Source organism: Anolis sagrei, chromosome 11 (genome assembly GCF_037176765.1).
Source record: "Anolis sagrei isolate rAnoSag1 chromosome 11, rAnoSag1.mat, whole genome shotgun sequence".
Lineage (NCBI taxonomy): Eukaryota > Metazoa > Chordata > Lepidosauria > Squamata > Dactyloidae > Anolis > Anolis sagrei.
This window is the reverse complement of record NC_090031.1, coordinates 35,577,652-35,592,932: the sequence shown is the minus strand read 5'-3', so window position 1 is coordinate 35,592,932 and position 15,281 is coordinate 35,577,652. Positions and strand designations below refer to the sequence as shown.

At 42.0% G+C, this 15,281-nt stretch overlaps 1 protein-coding gene across 1 annotated transcript; it reads right to left on the bottom strand.

Annotated features, from left to right (window-relative positions):
• Positions 1-1,288: 1,288 nt before the first annotated feature.
• SPATA22 (spermatogenesis associated 22) lies at positions 1,289-9,358 on the bottom strand. The gene is made up of 8 exons (XM_067472257.1): positions 9,304-9,358; positions 6,690-6,818; positions 5,595-5,649; positions 5,409-5,459; positions 3,476-3,803; positions 2,969-3,098; positions 2,120-2,217; positions 1,289-1,573 (listed from the first exon to the last, which is right to left on the bottom strand). Exons 1-8 carry the CDS (start codon positions 9,344-9,346, stop codon positions 1,382-1,384), a joined length of 1,026 nt encoding a protein of 341 aa, XP_067328358.1. The 5' UTR covers positions 9,347-9,358; the 3' UTR covers positions 1,289-1,381.
• Between the last annotated feature and the right edge of the window lie 5,923 nt (positions 9,359-15,281).

The following is a 15,281-nucleotide window of genomic DNA, read 5'->3' as shown; positions in this document are numbered from 1 at the left end:
CCTGAGACTACTGCGACCCAAACCAATGACGGATCAGGACTAAACTTGGCACACAGAGCCCCCATGACCCACTCTACGTTTTTGTGGGATGACAGACCATTGATGATGGGACTTGCAGTACGATCTCTCACTTCCTGAGACTGTTATCCAAACCAATGACGGATCAGGACTAAGCTTGGCACACAGAGCCTCCATGACCCACTCTAAATTTTTGTGGGAGGACGGACCATGGACGATGGGACTTGCAATACCTTCACTCACTTCCTGAGACTACTGCGACCCAAACTGACTCCTCTCCTAAAGGGCCTTGTCCTGGGGGATGCTGGGAGCTGTTGTCAAGAAGAGAGAGTGGATATGCTTTTGTGAGTTTTTTTTGCTGGGGTAGTCATTTTTGCGCATGCGCTGTACCATTCTTTTTTTTTTTTTGCTTTTGAAGTCCCTTCTAGGTGCTTTTGGTATCCCTTCTAGGTGCTTTTGGTATTTATGGTCACTCCCTGGCCTGATCTATGTATTGTATTTGGTTCGGTGATTTTTGAGTTATGTTAATCCCACAAACAAACATTACATTACATATTATTGTCCTTCTTTAGGAGTCCCTTTTTAAATCTAGGATACTATATCTGTGTGTGTCAATCAAATATATCTATCTATGGCTGGATGGCTCTTTGTCAGGAGGGTTTTGATTAATTTTTTTTGCCCTGGTGAAGGAAGTTGGACTGGATAGCCTTAAGTATTTTCTGTTGGTCATGTAGGTTCTGTGTGGGAAATTTGCCCCAATTCTGTCGTTTGTTCAGAATGCTCTTTAATTGTAGGTGAACTATACATTCCAGTAACTACAAATCCCAAATGTCAAGGTCTATTTCCCCCAAACTCCACCAGTGTTCACATTTGGGCATATTGAGTATCTGTGCCAAGTTTGGTCCAGATTCATCCTTGTTTGAGTCCACCTTGCTCTCTGGATGTAGGTGAACTACAACTCCCAAACTCAAGGTCAATGCCCACCAAACCCTTCTAGTGTTTTCTGTTGGTCATGGGAGTCCTGTGTGCCATGTTTGCTTCAATTCCATCATTGGTGGAGCTCAGAAGGCTCTTTGATTGGAGGTGAACTATAAATCCCAAATGACAAAATCAAATTTTTTTGAGTGAAGGACATAGATTGGGTTTTTAGGTATATGCTGTCCAAATTTGGTGTCAATTCATCCGGCGATTTTTGAGTTATGTTAATCCCACAAACAAACATTACATTTTTTTTATCTATATAGTAACAGAAACAAGAAGATTAGTTTATTTGTAAGGTAGCACATAACAAGGATGCAAACAGGAAGTCTTGGGTGGTCGTTTCAATTCGTGTTGCTAGAACAACTTCAGGCGTTTGAGCCGCCTACACTTCACGGCTCATTTTCTCGTATTTTCCCATCTCGAGGTCCGCGGCACGGACAAAGTCCTGGAAAGTGTGCTCCTCATCCGCGGTGGCCGGGCGCACCGAGACGCAGCGCAGGAGCTTTTTCTTGGTGTCGTAGTTCCCCATGCAGCGGTGGACCCGGCCTCGGATCAGCCTCGGGAGGTCCCGATCCTGATGGCGGGGGAGGAGGCACTCGAAATCGACTCAAAGACTCAATCATCGCAAGACATCATTTTGTATGAAAAGGTTGTGCGGGGAATTTTTATGCCATAGGAAAGTTTGCTGATGACACACAACACTTGGGCCGTCCTTCCAAGTGTTTTGGACTCCGACTCCCATCATTCCTAACAGCCTCAGGCCCTTTCCTTTTCCCCCTCAGCCGCTTAAGCGGCTGAGGGGGAAAAGGAAAGGGCCTGAGGCTGTTAGGAATGATGGGAGTCGAAGTCCAAAACACCTAGAGGGCCAAAGTTTGCCCATGCACAAAGTTGTGGCGAGGAAACACAAAGTGAAGAGGCAGAAGCATCCATTTCTTCATCCTGTCCTCATTCCAGCCTCCCTCTCTTGCTCTCTCTCTCTCTCTCTCTCTTCATGAAGCCAAACAGGCCAGGAATATAATCAACTAGCCCAAACTTGTTTGGGCATTGACCCTAAACACATATCGATCTTACAACTTTTAAAAAAATATCAGAATACTTCTTGAATGTGTGCAGTACTTACAATCTCATAGAAGACGCACGGCACACTCTCCTTCCCATCACGCAAAAGGAAATTCTTTGCACCATATGGCCCAGGGGTAACCGCAGAATCCAGGACACCTGTACGGGACAGAAATAAACAAGTAAGTACATAAAAATGTGTTGCCAAAAGCTTTTGAAATGGCAGGGAGAAGGTTTCAGGAAAAGAGACAAAGAGAGCTCCGGAGGTCTCAAAAGCACAGATTTATTTCCAGCTGGGACCCTGGAGTGGAGTATGTCCAAAAGCATCCAGAACCCCGATAGAAGCGTTGCCTGTGCCTTTATACCTCTACAACTTCAGGCAAACCAAGAACATGCGTCTACATATTTATTATTATTAATTTTATTTGGAGTTTTTATACCCCGGTTTTCTCAACCTCCGAGGAGGAACTCAGGCCGGCTGACAACATAAGATTCAATACAATAAGAAAAAGCATTATAAATAATCAGTATAAAAACATTAAAATACAGTTATACAATTCATACAGGTTACAGCAAAAATCAGTTCGTCCAAAAGTATCACAAATTCATTGTCATCCGCCAGAAAGGTCAACAGTTACTGACTATTTGAAAAGCAAATTGAAGGTCAATATGTTTAACTCCTGTTGAACTTCACAAACTAGGATAAATTTGAGTTCAAGCCCTTGAAGGAATCAGCTGGGTTTGGTTTAAAATCTCACATAACAAATGCAGAGAAAGGTATGCCTTTGTTTCAACACCGACAGGACCTTGAGCTGAAATATTACCGGCCGACATTGTCTTCTTTTGGGGCGATAGCATTTTAATTCCGCGGTGTTATGGCAAACACGAACGGGAATGCAGTTGTACTCACCCAAAACCTCAAAGAGCAGTGGGGTTTTTTCAGCAAACTGGCTCCAGTGCTTCATACTTTCGATGACAGCGGAGAGGATTCTCAGAGAGTTGCCTTTTTCTTTCAGCTTGGCGTGAGGCCCCGGCCCTTTCTGTCACAAAGAAACCAAGGAAAAGGTCAGCAAGGATCCGGACAGAGTCGATACCTTGATACTTTAGGTCATGGTCAAAAAATAATGCTTGGAATCTGCAAATATGGGGAATGTAAGATTGATTGTCTGGTTCCCAGGTTGGTCTTTGGCACCTCAACCTATGTTGTTGCTGTTAATATTTATTTATTATAAATATTATAATAAATAATATTATAATATTATGTATGATGTGTTTTCCCAAGGTATGTTATCAGCCGTGAGAAAGTCATGAGAACAGCCTTCTCAATGACTTTGCCCAAAAAAGGAAGGTTCAAGACCGGCCTGTAGTTTTTAAGGTTCAGGGGATGGAGTAATTATATCTTACGCATATATTGTACCTGCACAGTGTTGTCATGTGGAAGCATGGGCTTGTCTGTTTTCTCATTTGCTTCCTGTCGGCAAGGGTTGGGCTTAAAGGAGTACGATGCACCTCTCGGCACGGAAGATGCGGACAAACCACTTTTTGCCACCGTTCCTGCCTTGTTGCTGCTTTGGGGCAAAGCCTTGGGATTCCCGGCCAGCTTGAGCTGTTTCGGTCCACTTCCCTTCCAGCAATCTGACCTGGTCTCAGACCACGAACTCTGCCTGCTTTCTGTTCCTCTCCCAAAAGCCGGAGAAAAGTCGCTCCATTTCCAAATGTTTGCGCTGGAGCTGTTCTCCTCCGGCCTGCATTGAAATAATTCATGGGGCTTCATTATTGAAACCTACAAGTCTATGTACACATAGAGAACTGGCTAGCTTTAGATTGTGGGGTGCATAATAATAATAATAATAATAATAATAATAATAATATACTAATAGCCATAAATATAATAATAATAGATATTACCATTACAATAATACAAACCTATATAAATAAAAATGAAACGTTCATTTGTGGGATTAACATAACTCAAAAACCACTGGATGAATTGACACCAAATTTGGACACAATACACCTCTCAGGCCAACGAGTGACCATCACTCATAAAAACACTGAAAAACACAGCGGAAGAGACTTAAAAAGCAAAAAATAAATAAATTAAAAACTACATTACAATGCATGCACAAAACCACATATATACATATATACAGACAAAACACATATACACAGATTGGGCCACAGCAACGCGTGGCAGGGGACGGCTAGTATTATGATAAATATAATAATAATAATAATACAATAATAATAAATTATAATAATAATAAATATCAATATAACAATAAATATTATAATAAAGATTACAACAATAATAAAATATTATGATAAATATAATAATAATAATAATAATAATAATAATAATAATCCTTTATTTGTACCCCGCTACCATCTCCCGCAGGACTTGGTGCGGGATATAACAATCAACATAATAAATATTACAATAGTAATACTAAAAATATTATAATAGACATAGCAATAACAATAATTATAATAATACATATAATAATATAACAATAACAATAAATATTATAATATATATATAACAATAACAATAAATATTATAATAAATATTGCAATAGTAATATATTGTGATAAATATAACAATCAATATAATAATATTTCAGTAATAAGTATGACATTTAAATAATAAAAATATTATAATATAACAATAGCAATAAATATAATGATAATAAATATTACAATAATAATAAAATATTGTAATAGACATAGCAATAATAATACATATAATAATGTAACAATAATAAAATATAATAAATATGACAATAACAATAAATATAATAATACATATTACCGTAATAAAACATATTATCATAAGTATAACAGCAACAATAAATACTAAACTAAATATAATAATAATAATAATAATAATAATAATAATGAAAAATAGGCTTAAAATATCAGTGATAGCATCTGAAGTCTTATTGCTTGCTTTTCTTTAGCTGTTTCCTGCATTTCTCTCAAAATGGGACCCTAAAGATTTGGAGGTATCTTTTGTTGGTATAGTATAACAGCAACAGCATTAGCAGCAGCAGTTCAGCAGATGAGAAGCTTCTAGTGTCAGCAGCACAGCAATTAAGCTTAAGCCATGCAGGAGAGTCAAGCTTATTAAACAACTACACATCTAGATAGGAAAGTTGGCATGTGGCCTAGCTATCTTACCAACGAACCAAGTCACTCACAGCAGACATCTTGCCTCTCTCCATGCTCACAGGAGGAGTCCAGAGCTTCCCATGCACTCAGAAAAAAGCATATTCCTGGGATCCCAACTAAATAAACATTCCGATGGCTCTCCATGGAAGCAAAGGCCTATTTTTGTCAGCCCGACTTACCTCCAGTTCCGCCCTGCTTGTGATGCACTCGACTTTGGGGCATTTTCGCATCTTTAAGAGGGAAGACGGGAGAGGAGGAGATGTTAGTCTTCAAAGATTCCATGTTGGGGAACGGGGAAACAAGAGGCTTGGAAAACATGTATAACTTTAAGTAAGTGATTATGCGTGTTTCATTCCCTTGCCTACCTTGCGGTTTTCTGCAACGGAGTCGGTTCCGGCTTGGTGCTTTCCCATCCGAAATCTTTATCAAAGTCAAAAGGACAAAAAGAAAGGTTTATCGAAACCGTGGGATCATGAGGATAAAATATATAAATATATATAAATTTTGCAACTCGAAAGCACACAACGGCAACACAATGATACAATCCATCTCAGTCACCTTTTCCTCCGATTTGTGTTGTCATTTCCTCCTATTTCCTTGCTGTCAGTGTATGATTTATGTATGATGTATGTTTAAATGCAATTTTATGTGATAGTATTGTGATTGTAATAGGCTGTAATAGAATTGTATTGCCAGGATGTATGTTTACACAAAAGAGCTGTGAGAATGTGACCCTGAGTCCTTGCTGTGTGGAGAATTAGGGAGTGTCCGAGAGAACTCCTTTCCTGCAGTTTGTCTTGAGTGTCTCTCTCTTTCGGTTTGTGTTCATGTCTGCTCGCTGATGGTGTGTGTTGGATTTATGAACTGCTCAAGTCAAGCTGAAACCTGCTTTTTACCGGTGACTCCAGAGTCCATCATTCAGTGCTTCCGTGATTCTTCTGCTAGCACTAACACTTGCAACATTTCAAAGTCAGCTCAGATATTGCTCACGTGAAGGATATGAAACCGACCAACACTGAAACTGAAATGATATCGCCGCCTCTGAACATGGCCAACATCTTTGTCGTTGTTTATAAACAATGACATAGGGTTGTTGTTGCAAACAATGGGTTGTAAACAATGTTTACCTTCGTTGTTTACAACCCATTGCTTTCCCATTTCTGGGGAAGTTGGCCATGTTGACCTTTGAGGCAGCCAAATCAGGGGTGGTTTATCCTCTCCCCCCGCCCACCCATTGACCGGAATGAATTAGACTAATTATTGTTACGATAATTAATGCTGGCAGGGTTTTGCATAGATTCGAGACGGCTTGGCATTCAACCCCTTCCCCTTAATCCAAGAAGACAAGGAAGAGAAGGCCCGCCAGAGGCAGAATTCCCTTTCGGAAGAGTATCTTCCTTGGAAATAAAAGGAAGAGAAGCCATAATGGTTGGAACTGGCCAACCGCTTCCTCTGCTTACCTGCCAGCATGGCGGAAAAATCGAAATTATCGGCATTGTTGTTGGAACCGGGCTCGTTTTGAAGCGGGTTGGATGTGAGCGGCTGCCGGGACCTTTTTCTCTGGTTGAACAACGGGACAGGAAGGCAGCCTAAAGGTGGGAGTTGTAGCATCAAAGAGTTGGTTAGTCAACCAATCAGCATTCATTAATACATATACATGCTTGCCATTATTGTTGTTGTTGTTGTTATTATTATTATATATTATATAGAGTCTATATAATATATAATAATAATAATAATAATGTTATGTACAGTCTAATATATATATATATAATATTATAATAAAGAATAATTATAGACTGCACATATTATTCTTTATTATAATATATATATATATATATATATATATATATATATATATTATATAGACTGTACATAACAATATTATTATTATTGTTATTGTTATTGTTATTGTTATTTATCAGCTGCTCTATCTCCCTGACACAGCAACAACACGGCACACATGCATATGAGGTCCAAGTGTCTGGGAATATTATTATACTATGCTGTTGTAATTACATATAAATAATAATGATAATAATAATAATATAATATTACTATTTTCATTTTGTTATGTTGCTATTATATTATATTATGTTATTATAAAATAATATGTTATTATATTAGAACATAATATTACTGTTGTTATTATTTTATATTATTATTGTTATTATTAGCATTTTATATTATTAGTCGTATTATTGTTATTTTGTTATATTATTATAATATATTATTTTACATTATTATTAGTATTATTGTTATTTTATTATATTACTGTTATATAATGTAATAATAATAATATTACGTTGTCATATTATTTTAGGGCGTTATTATTAATGCTATTATTGTTATTATTTATAATATTACTTTATATATTTTATATATATATATAATATATATATATATTTATATAATTAATCATTATTTTTGTTATTAGTATTTTTATTTTATTATGTTGTATTATTATAATATATTGTTATTATTATTGTTCGTATTTTTGAGTATTATTTTGAATTATGTTGCATTTTTAACTCCACCAAAGATGGAATTGGACCAAACTTGGCAACACAGAACCCCCGTGACCAGCCAAACATACTGGAGGTCTTTGGAGGGATTTATGGGAGTTGTAGTTCGCCTACATCCAGAGCGCACTATGAACCCAAACAACGACGGATCTGGACCAAACTTGGCGTTGATACCCAATATACCCAAATTTGAATACTGGTGGGTTTTGGGGAGAACTGGTCTGGACATTTTGGAGTTGTAGGTACTGGGATTTATAGTTCACCTGCAATCCGTGAGCACCCTGAACTCCACCGAAGATGGAATTGGACCAAACTTGGCACACAGAGGCCCCGTGACCAGCAAAACATACTGGAGGCCTTTGGAGGGATTTATGGGAGTTGTAGTTCACCTACATCCAGAGCGCACTATGAACCCAAACAACAATGGCGTGGATACCCAATATGCTCAAATCTGAATACTGGTGGGTTTTGGGGAGAACTGGTCTGGACATCTTGGAGTTGTAGGTATTGGGATTTACAGTTCACCTGCAATCCATGAGCCTTCTGAACTCCACCAAAGATGGAATTGAACCAGACTCGGCAAAGATGGAATTGGACCGATGACTGGCAAAAAATACTGGATGTCCTTGGGGAAAATTCACCTTGATATGAGGGAGTTGTAGTTCACCTACATCCAGGGAATAGTGTGAACCCAAACACTGATGGATCTGGATCAAATGGCGCACAGACCTGATACACCGAAATGTGATTACTGGAGGGGTTTGGGTGGGAACTGACCTTCCTTTTCTGGGAGTTGTAGTTCACCCATAACTAGAGGAAACCGATGATGGGCCTGGACCACACTTAGCACATAGACACCCCAGTGACCAACTCAATGTATTGGAGGGGTTTGAGGGGATGGAGTCACCATAGTGGGAGTTGTAGTTCACCTACATCCAGGGAATAGCGTGAACCCAAACACTGATGGATCTGGACCAAACTTGGCACACAGACCTGATACGCCGAAATGTGATGACTGGAGGGGTTTGGGTGGGAGCTGACCTTCCTTTTCTAGGAGTTGTAGTTCACCCCCAACCAGGGAAACAGTGACTTTAACCAATGATGGACCTGGACCACACTTGGCACATAGACACCCCAACTCAACATATTGGAGGGGTTTGAGGGGATGGAGTCACCATAGTGGGAGTTGTAGTTCACCTACATCCAGGTTATAGTGTGAACCCAAACACCGATGAATCTGGACCAAACTTGGCACACAGACCTGATACGCCGAAATGTGATTACTGGAGGGGTTTGGGTGGGAACTGACTTTCCTTTCTGGGAGTTGTAGTTCACCCACAACCAGAGGAAATTGTGACCCCCATCGATGATGGACCTTTACCAAACTTGGCACACAGAAGCCCCATGACTGAGTCAACCTACTGGAGGGGTTTGAGGGGACGGAGTCACCATAGTGAGAGTTGTAGTTCACCCTACAACTGCCCATGAGGCATCCAGACCAAACTTAATCAACATGGAAATAACGATTTAATAATACGATAAGAATAACCTGCTGTAGTCCGGCTCGAATTCTCAGGGAAAGTTCTCTTCATGGTTTCAGGAAATACTCTGCACACAAAAAGAATGAATATATATATATATATATATATATATATATATATATAGCAATGATACAACTCCTTTGTGTGCTCTTCTATAGCCTGAGAAGAAGTACTTTAATTCTTATTTATTTCCTGGATGTTTTCACTTCGAACGTCTTTTTCTCCTCGTGTTTCCCTCAGGAAAAAAAGGCGGGAGAATGACCTTGAAGCAAAAGGACAAAAAAAGTGACCAAATCCTTTGAAATTAATGAAAATTAATACAAATCATCATCATCATCATTTTAATAGTCTTTCAAAAGTGCAAATTAATATAAGAGGAGTGGGATTTCGCTCTCAAAACTATGGTGAGAAATACATTAGACATTCAAAATGTCAGCCTGAGGGGAAGAAGGAAGGAAGATGGCTGCTAACAAAACCAAGAGCCCATTCGTCTGCTATTTTGGGGGGCTACCTTCTCATTTCAGCATCATCATTATTATTTTATTTTAATAGTCTTTCGAAAGTGCAAATTAATATAAGAGGAGTGGGATTTCCCTATGCTTAGAAATACATTCTTTGCCTGAGGCGTATTCAAAATGGCGGCCTGAGGAGAAGAAGGAAGGAAGATGGCCGCCAACAAAACCAAGAGCCCATTCGTCTGCTATTTTGGGGGGCTGCCTTCTCATTTCATCATCATCATCATCATTATTTTAATAGTCTTTCAAAAGTGCAAACTAATATAAGAGGAGTGGGATTTCCCTCTCAAAACTATTGTTATTCAAAAATGGCGGCCTGAGGGGAAGAAGGAAGGAAGATGGCCGCCAAGGAAACCAAGAGCCCATTCGTCCGCTATTTTGGGGGGCTACCTTCTCATTTCATCATCATTATTTATTTTTAATAGTCTTTCAAAAGTGCAAACTAATATAAGAGGAGTAGGATTTCCCTCTCAAAACTATGCTTAGAAATACATTATTTGCCTGAGGCATATTCAAAATGGCGGCCTGAGGGGAAGAAGGAAGGAAGATGGCTGCTAACAAAACCAAGAGCCCATTCATTTACTATTTTGGGGGGGCTACTTTCTCATTTAATAACAATTAACCACATGGTTATAATCAGAGTCAGGGCCTGCAGTAGTTGTTGTTGTCTTTCCCACAGCTTCCTCTCTCCATTTTGTCGCTGGGTTTTCTTCCAATGGGAATTGCCACAAAAATGGCTGCCTTGTGTTTTCCCCACCACAAGACAAAAGGCACACACTTTCACCCTTCCTCTTCACCTTGAGTTTTTAAGATCCCTATTTGGTCCTGACTACAAGGTCAATGCAAAATGGATTCTACACTGCCATGGAATCCAAAGCAGATCCAAGATTCAGAAATGAGGTTTTCTTCCAATGGGAATTGCCACAAAATGGCTGTGTTTCCCCCCCTCCACAGACAAAAGACACACACTTCCACCATTCGTCTTCACACTGAGCTTTTGAAATCCCTTCAGTCTTGACTGCAAAGTCAATGCAAGATGGATCTACACTGCCATATCATCGAAAGCAGATCATCTGGATTCAGAAACTGGATTATATTGCAGTGTAGATGGGGCCTGAGGGGACATCTCTCTCCATTTCCTCTTTTGCTATGGCCGCCCATACTTGCTTTCTTCATGTTTCATTGGCCTTTGCCACTCTGACATGTGGAACAGAGGCTTGATTCTAAATTATATTATTATTATTATTACATTATTAGTATTATTATTATGGCTACTTAATTATTATTATTATTATTATTATTATTATTATTATTATGGCGGCCATTCTTGCTTTTCTAAATGTGTTATGGGCCTTTTTTACTCCTTCACCAAACGGCCACATTGAACAGAGGCCTCTCTTTTCTCATGGAAGGCTTCCAAATTATTCTTATTCTTACATTACTATTTGGTATTCTATTGTTGGTTCTCTGCCTCAGAACTGCCTTGTGAGGTAGGCTTGTGATCTTGTGTGTCTGTCTGTTATAGAACTCCAGTATGCTGATGACAACGTCATCTGTGTGCATTCAGAGGAAGACCTACAAGCCACTCTAAACTCCTTTGCAGAAGCGTACGAGAAGCTCGGCCTGTCATTGAACATCGAGAAAACCAAAGTGCTCTTCCAGCAAAAGGCACCAGCCAATGCCAGAAATACAGCTTAATGGTGTAATGGTTGACCATTTCCGCTCCCTTGGTAGCCCCCTCTCCACCAAAGTCAACATCAACATCGAAATACAACACCACCTGAGCTCTGCGAGTGCAGCTTTTTTCCGAATGAAGCAGAGTGTTTGAGGACCGGGACATCCGTAGGGAGACCAAGGGGCTTGTCTATAAAGCTATTCCCCTCCCAACCCTGATATATGCCTGTGAAACGTGGACTGTCTACAGACATCAACACTGACACTGAAATACAACACCGCCTGAGCTCTGCGAGTGCAGCTTTTTTCCGAATGAAGCAGAGTGTTTGAGGACCGGGACATCCGTAGGGAGACCAAGGGGCTTGTCTATAAAGCTATTCCCCTCCCAACCCTGATATATGCCTGTGAAACGTGGACTGTCTACAGACATCAACACTGACACTGAAATACAACACCGCCTGAGCTCTGCGAGTGCAGCTTTTTTCCGAATGAAGCAGAGTGTTTGAGGACCGGGACATCCGTAGGGAGACCAAGGGGCTTGTCTATAAAGCTATTCCCCTCCCAACCCTGATATATGCCTGTGAAACGTGGACTGTCTACAGACATCAACACTGACACTGAAATACAACACCGCCTGAGCTCTGCGAGTGCAGCTTTTTTCCGAATGAAGCAGAGTGTTTGAGGACCGGGACATCCGTAGGGAGACCAAGGGGCTTGTCTATAAAGCTATTCCCCTCCCAACCCTGATATATGCCTGTGAAACGTGGACTGTCTACAGACATCAACACTGACACTGAAATACAACACTGCCTGAGCTCTGCGAGTGCAGCTTTTTTCCGAATGAAGCAGAGAGTGTTAGAGGACCGGGACATCCGTAGGGAGACCAAGGGGCTTGTTTATAAAGCTATTCCCCTCCCAACCCTGCTATACGCCTGCAAAACATGGACTGTCTACAGATGTCAACATTGACACTGAAATACAACACCTCCTGAGCTCTGCGAGCGCAGCTTTTTTTCCAAATGAAGCAGAGAGTGTTTGAGGACCGGGACATCCATAGGGAGACCAAGGGCCTTGTTGATAAAGCTATTCCCCTCCCAACCCTGCTCTATGCCTGTGAAATGTGGACTGTCTACGGACGTCGCATGCAACTCCTGGAACGATTCCATCAGCGCTGCCTTCGGAAAATCCTGCAAATACCTTGGGAAGACAGGCGGACAAATGTCAGCATGCTGGGAGAAGCAAAGATCACCAGCATTGAAGAGATGGTCCTCTGCCATCACCTCCGCTGGACCGGCCACATTGTCCGGATGCCCAACCACCGTCTCCCAAAGCAGCTGCTCTACTCCGAACTCAAGAACGGAAAACGGAGTGTTGGAGGACGGGAAAAGAGATTGAAAGATGGGCTCAAAGCCAACCTCAAAAACTCTGGCATAGACAGTGAGAACTGGGAAGCCCTGGCCTGTGAGCGCTCCAGCTGGAGGTCAGCTGTGACCAGCAGTGCTGCAGAATTTGAGGAGGCACGAGTGGAGGGCGAAAAAGAGAAATGTGCCAGGAGGAAGGCGCGTCAAGCCAACCGCAACCGGGACCGCCTTCCACCTGGAAACCAATGCCCTCACTGCGGAAGAAGATGCAGAGCAAGAATAGGGCTCAACAGCCACATACGGACCCACAAGGAAATCCATAATGGAAGACCATCTTACTCGTCCAACGAGGGATCGCCTAAGTAAAGTAAGTATACACATTAGAAAATGTTGACCGTTTCCACTCCCTTGGCAGCCACCTCTCCACAAACGTCAATATTGACACCAAAATACAACACCGCCCGAGCTCTGCAAGTGCAGCATTCTTCCGAATGAAGCAGAGAGTGTTTGAGGACCGTGATATTCGTAGGGAGAACTGAATGCAAATTTTCATGATGCTCTGGTGCCATCTAGTGGCCTCAAATTCACATAGATTGTGGCAAGATCTTTGTGGGATGGGGAGGACCAAGCCACCTTGGTTGTTGTAGGTTTTTTCGGGCTATATGGCCATGGTCTAGAGGCATTCTCTCCTGACGTTTCGCCTGCATCTATGGCAAACATCCTCAGAGGTAGTGAGGTCTGTTGGAACTAGGAAAATGGGATTATATATCTGTGGAATGACTAGGGTGGGACAAAGGACTCTTGTCTGCTGGAGCTAGGTGGGAATGTTTCAGCTGATCACCTTGATTAGCATATAGTGGCCTGACAGTGCCTGGAGCAATCTTTTGTTCAGAGGTGATTAGATGTCCTTGTTTGTTTCCTCTGTTGTTGTGCTGTTGTAATTTTAGCGTTTTTCAATACTGGTAGCCAGATTGTGTTCAAGCCACCTTGCCTGTCTCCTGAGGAATCTGTGTAAGTAGCAAATAGCAAGAAGAGGAACAGGCCACAGAACGACCGACTGGTTCCAGATTGGGAAAGGAGTATGACAAGGCTGTATACGCTCACTCTCCCTATTCGACTTGTATGCAGAACACATCATGCAATGTGTGGGGCTTGATGACTCCAAGACTGGAGTTAGTATGGCTGGAGGAATCATTACATATGCAGATGATACCGCCTTGATGTCGAAAGCAAGGAGGAGCTGAGGAGCCTTATGACCAAGGGGAAAGAAGAAAGGGCAACCAGACTGATTGAATAAAGAGAAGGAAGAGAAGCACGTCTTGAACCGTAGTGTTGGAGGAAAATCCTGAGAGTGCCTTGGACCTCGAGAAGATCCAACCAGTCCATCCTCCAGGAAATAATGCCCGACTGGTCACTGGAGGGAAGGACGTTAAGGCCAAGATGAAGGATTTTGGCCACATCATGAGGAGGCAGGAACGCTTGGAGAAGGGAATGAGGCTGGGGAAAAGGGAAGGAAAAAGGAAGAGGGGCCGACCAAGGGCAAGAGGGATGGATGGGATCCTTGAAGGGACTCCACATTGAAGGAGCTGGGGGTGGCCACGGTTGACAGAAAGCTCTGGCCTGGGCCAGTCCAGGACGTCACCAAGAGTTGGAAGCAACTAAACACATAAACAACAACAAAGATGGCTCATTTCATCTGACATCATTGCACCTCTTTCTCTGAAGGGTTGCAAGTAGAGGCTGGATGGTCATCTGTCGGGAGGGATCGGATGGTTCGTTCCCTGCCGGGGAGGAAGGGATTGGAGTGGATGGCCATCCAACTCTAGCATTCAATAATAATTATTGATAATGATGATGGCATGTCCTCCCTCCAGGTGTTTTGAACTTCCAGCTCCCATTCGATCCCTCCCGACAGAGGTCCGTCCAGCCCGGGCATGGGCCAGCTCCCTCCAGGTGTTTTGGACTTCCAACTCCCATTCGATCCCTCCCAACAGAGGTATGTCCAGACCACACCAGGCATGGGCCAACTCCTTCCAGGTATTTTGGACTTCCAACTCCCATTCGATCCCTCCCGACAGAGGTCCATCCAGCCCGGGCATGGGCCAACTCCCTCCAGGTGTTTTGGACTTCCAACTCCCACTCGATCCCTCCTGACAGAGGTTCAGTGTTTTGGACTTCTGACTCCCATTCGATCCTTCCCAACTGAGACCCGTCCAGCCTGGGCATGGGCCAACTCCCTCCAGGTGTTTTGGACTTCCAACTCCCACTGGATCCCTCCTGAAAGAGGTTCAGTGTTTTGGACTTCTGATTCCCATTCGATCCCTCCCAACAGAGGTACGTCCAGCCCGAGCACGGGCCAGCTCCCTCCAGGTGTTTTGGGCTTCCAACTCCCACTCGATCCCTCCCGACGGAGGTCCAGTATTTTGGACTTCCGAT

Excerpts from the sequence above, each read along its gene's own strand:
- SPATA22 (XM_067472257.1), bottom strand. The coding sequence starts at position 9,346 with ATGAAGAGAACTTTCCCTGAGAATTCGAGCCGGACTACAGCAG. Across the intron at positions 5,460-5,594 it reads CCGTTGCAGAAAACCGCAAG|ATGCGAAAATGCCCCAAAGT; the intron begins GTAGGCAAGGGA and ends TCCCTCTTAAAG. Across the intron at positions 2,218-2,968 it reads ACTGCTCTTTGAGGTTTTGG|GTGTCCTGGATTCTGCGGTT; the intron begins GTGAGTACAACT and ends TGTCCCGTACAG.